The 3,909-nt window shown below is 34.7% G+C and overlaps 1 protein-coding gene across 1 annotated transcript; it reads left to right on the forward strand.

The window, feature by feature from the left end:
* The first annotated feature begins 2,777 nt into the window (after positions 1-2,777).
* On the forward strand, positions 2,778-3,458 carry LOC111898475 (uncharacterized mitochondrial protein AtMg00810-like). The gene has a single exon (XM_023894378.1). The coding sequence runs from the start codon at positions 2,778-2,780 to the stop codon at positions 3,456-3,458; it is 681 nt and encodes a 226-aa protein (XP_023750146.1).
* The last annotated feature ends 451 nt before the right edge of the window (positions 3,459-3,909 follow it).

The following is a 3,909-nucleotide window of genomic DNA, read 5'->3' on the forward strand; positions in this document are numbered from 1 at the left end:
TCAAATTCATGAAGAACAAGAAAGATGATGTTAAACCTATAGTTCATAATGTTATTTCTAATGATTCTCCACCAATCTCACAAGAACAATACACTCAATTGATTCAATTGCTGAACAAGAATTCTCTCTCAAATACTGGTTCATCTTCTCAGACAAATCTTTCAATTGTTAATGGTGCTATGGAAGACGAAGGTATTCCCTTTGATTTTAAACATTTTGCTGCTAATGTTTACAAATCATCATCTCTATTACATGAACATGTTTCTTGGATTGTTGATTCTGGTGCAACTGACCATATTTGCTCTAATCGATCCCTTTTTTCTTCATTATCAAAACTTTCACAGCCACATTTTCTTGGTCTTCCTAATGGGAATGATACTATTGTTTCTTACATTGGTAATGTTCAGTTACATCAAACTCTTACTCTTCATAATGTTCTTTATGTTCCCTCTTTCAACTACAATCTTGTTTCTGTACCTAAACTTGCTTCTCAGCTTCATACATTTATCCTTTTTACTGATCAACATTGTATGTTGCAGGACCCTTCAGTAAAGGATAAGTTTGCTCTTGGTTCTTTTGGCCAAAGGATTAGAGACATTTATGTCTTTGATCATTATTTCATTCAGCACAATATTTCTTTTAGTTTTTCTGTAATAAATACATTGAAATTTCATTCTTTCAATGTAATGAATAAACATTCCAATGTTATGTTGTGGCACAACAGATTAGGGCATTTACCTGTTCAAAAACTTCATTCTATGTCTCTTGTTGACTGTTCTCATGATTCATCTATTGATTCTTGTTCTATTTGTTTTAAATCAAAACAACATAGAAATCCTTTTCCAAAGAGCATTTCTGTAGTGACATAAGAACATGGTTTGGCATGCGGAATTAAAGCTTGCACAATTGAACATGGTGATTTGGGTGTTTAAGAGATATATTGAATGTATATGGTGTTACACAAAAAGAATCTAGATCTAGACTACATAATTAACACACACTTACACGCTCACTTCTACATCTCTCAAGCACACCTCTAAGAGTGGTATGAACCCACTATTTATAGAGGTGTTTACATGTCTCTCTCTCACTCTAACAATCAAATGGGTCTAAAGGCTAAAGCACCACATGCAATTGGGTTTTACAAAAGTCAAACATTTACAAAGTCATGATGAATAACTTTGCACCCCAACAATTTCTACTACTAATCACCCGTTTGATTTAATACACATTGATGTTTGGGGACCTTATAAAACTTTATCTCGTGATGGATATAAGTTTTTCCTCACCATTGTTGATGATTTCAGTCGACATACATGGGTTCACATGTTAACCCATAAAGGATACGCTCTTACTCTTATCAAATCCTTTGTTACTTATGTTAAAACTCAATATCAAAAGACAGTGAAAATCATTAGAACAGATAATGCTTTAGAGCTTGGTTCTAGTAATGAAGGAATCAATTTTTTTCAAGAAAAGGGTATTCAACATCAACGATCAACAATATATATCCCTCAACAGAATGGAACTGTTGAAAGGAAGCATAGACACATTTTGGAGGTTTCTAGATCTTTATATTTTCAATCTGGAGTGGGTAGTGCTTATTGGACTGAATGTGTTCGAACTGCAGTTCATTTAATCAACAGAATGCCCACAAAAATATTACAACATAAATCACCTTATGAAGTGTTATTCAATCAGAAACCAGATCTTTCTCAACTCAGGTCATTTGGATGTCTTTGTTTTGTTACTACATCTTCAGTTCATCGAACAAATTTATGCCAAGATCAACTCCTTGTATTTTTATTGGTTATCCGATTGGACAAAAGGCCTTTAAAGTTCTCAATTTGGCTACCAAATTAATACAAATTTCAAGAGACATTCAATTTGTGGAAGATATTTTCCCTTTACATTTGATTACACATAAATCTCATACACCTAATTCTTTTCTTCCCAATAATGCCCCTGATCTGTCACCTAATCCGGATACTTCTTTCAATACAATTCCAAATGACAGAAATGCTCCTGAACCACCTCCAATTCATGCTCCAAGAGTTTCACGTGTTCGACAACCTCCTGCTTATCTTCAAGATTATATTTGTAACAATGTTCACTCTCCTGATCATTGTTATCATACCTTAACCAATTTATCCATCCCATCTCCCTCTACATTTCCAGATCATGCTCACCATTTCCATTCGTTTGCTTTTCATACTACACTCCAAGTTCCAGAATCTGTATTTTATCATCAAGCTAAAGGTAATCCTTGCTGGGAACAAGCTATGCAAGCTGAATTATCTACTCTTATTGAAAATAACACATGGAGTTTAGTTAAACTACCTAAGGGTAAATAGCCAATTCAATGTCGGTGGGTTTACAAAGTTAAATATAGAGCAGACGGATCTCTTGAAAGACATAAAGCACGCCTTGTTGCTAAAGGCTTTACTCAACAACAAGGCACAAATTATCATGAAACATACTCTCCAGTAGTTAAATTCACTACTGTTCGCTGTTTAGTTTCTTTGGATGTCAAAAAGGGCTGGGATATTCAACAACTGGATGTCAATAACGCTTTTTTACACGGAGACTTACATGAAGAAGTGTTTATGAAGTTACCACCTGGTTATAATGCTGATAATCCTCATCTAGTTTGCAAACTAAACAAATCCTTGTATGGATAAAAACAAGCCTCTCGTCAATGGTATGCAAAGTTAACTCAAGCATTATTTCAACAAGGCTATGTTCATTCAAAAAAGGATTACTCTTTGTTCTTAAAAATGGGTAATGGTTCTATTACTATTGTTGCTGTTTATGTTGATGATATTCTTGTTATTGGCAACAATATTGATGAGATTACATCTTTGAAAGCCTTTCTAGATGCTCAATTTCGGATCAAAGATTTGGGAACAATCAATTTTTTTCTCGGCCTAGAGTTTACACGAAATACAACTAGTATGATTGTTCATCAGAGTAAATTCATACGTGAATTACTCTCTCATTATTCTATTGATGATGACAATATACCTGTTTCTACACCATTGTCAAACAAGAACAAATTACAACCCAATGTTGGAGTTTCCCTTAATGATCCTACAACTTATAGACAACTGATTGGAAAGTTGAACTTTTTAGTTCATACACGACCAGATCTTGCTTATTCCATTCAATACTTGAGTCAATTCAATCAACATCCTACTCAAGATCATCATGAAGTTGCTATTCATGTACTGAAATACTTAAAGTCTTCCAAAGTCCAAGGCTTATTTTTCAACAAAGATTCCACTTTTACCCTTGATGCTTACTATGATTCTAATTGGGCTTCATGTCCAATCACCAGGAGGTCTGTAAGTGGTTTCTTTATTCTATTTGGAGGATCACCCATTTCATGGAAGTCTAAGAAGCAAGCTACCGTTTCTTTATCATCTGCAGAAGCTGAACATCGGTCTATGCAATTGTAACACCCAGGTTTTCAAAGCAAAATTTTTCATTTAAATAATCAATTTAATATTAAAACACTTGTTTAAAATCTTATTCTTATTCGAATTACAAAACATAGTTCCATTTCCATTTGAATAGACAACCAGGATCCTCCAAAATACAACTCTTTCCTCGGTGTGTACAATCGAGCCGATGCCATTCCGCGTTACTGAAAGAACCTGAAACATCATAACATAAATACTGTAAGCACGAAGCTTAGTGAGTTCCCCAATATACACCTTACACAATTACGCCTTTCCAGGCCCTGACCTTCCGGTCCTCAATACAACGCCTTCCGGCCCATAGTATAATTGCCTTCCGGCCCATAACATAATGCCTTCCGGCCCACATATCATACATAGCACATATAACAAATAACTTACCACATATAGCATACATATCACATAACATATCCGACCTTCCGGTCACAAA

The sequence above is a fragment of the Lactuca sativa genome, chromosome 7, assembly GCF_002870075.4.
Source record: "Lactuca sativa cultivar Salinas chromosome 7, Lsat_Salinas_v11, whole genome shotgun sequence".
Taxonomy (NCBI): domain Eukaryota; kingdom Viridiplantae; phylum Streptophyta; class Magnoliopsida; order Asterales; family Asteraceae; genus Lactuca; species Lactuca sativa.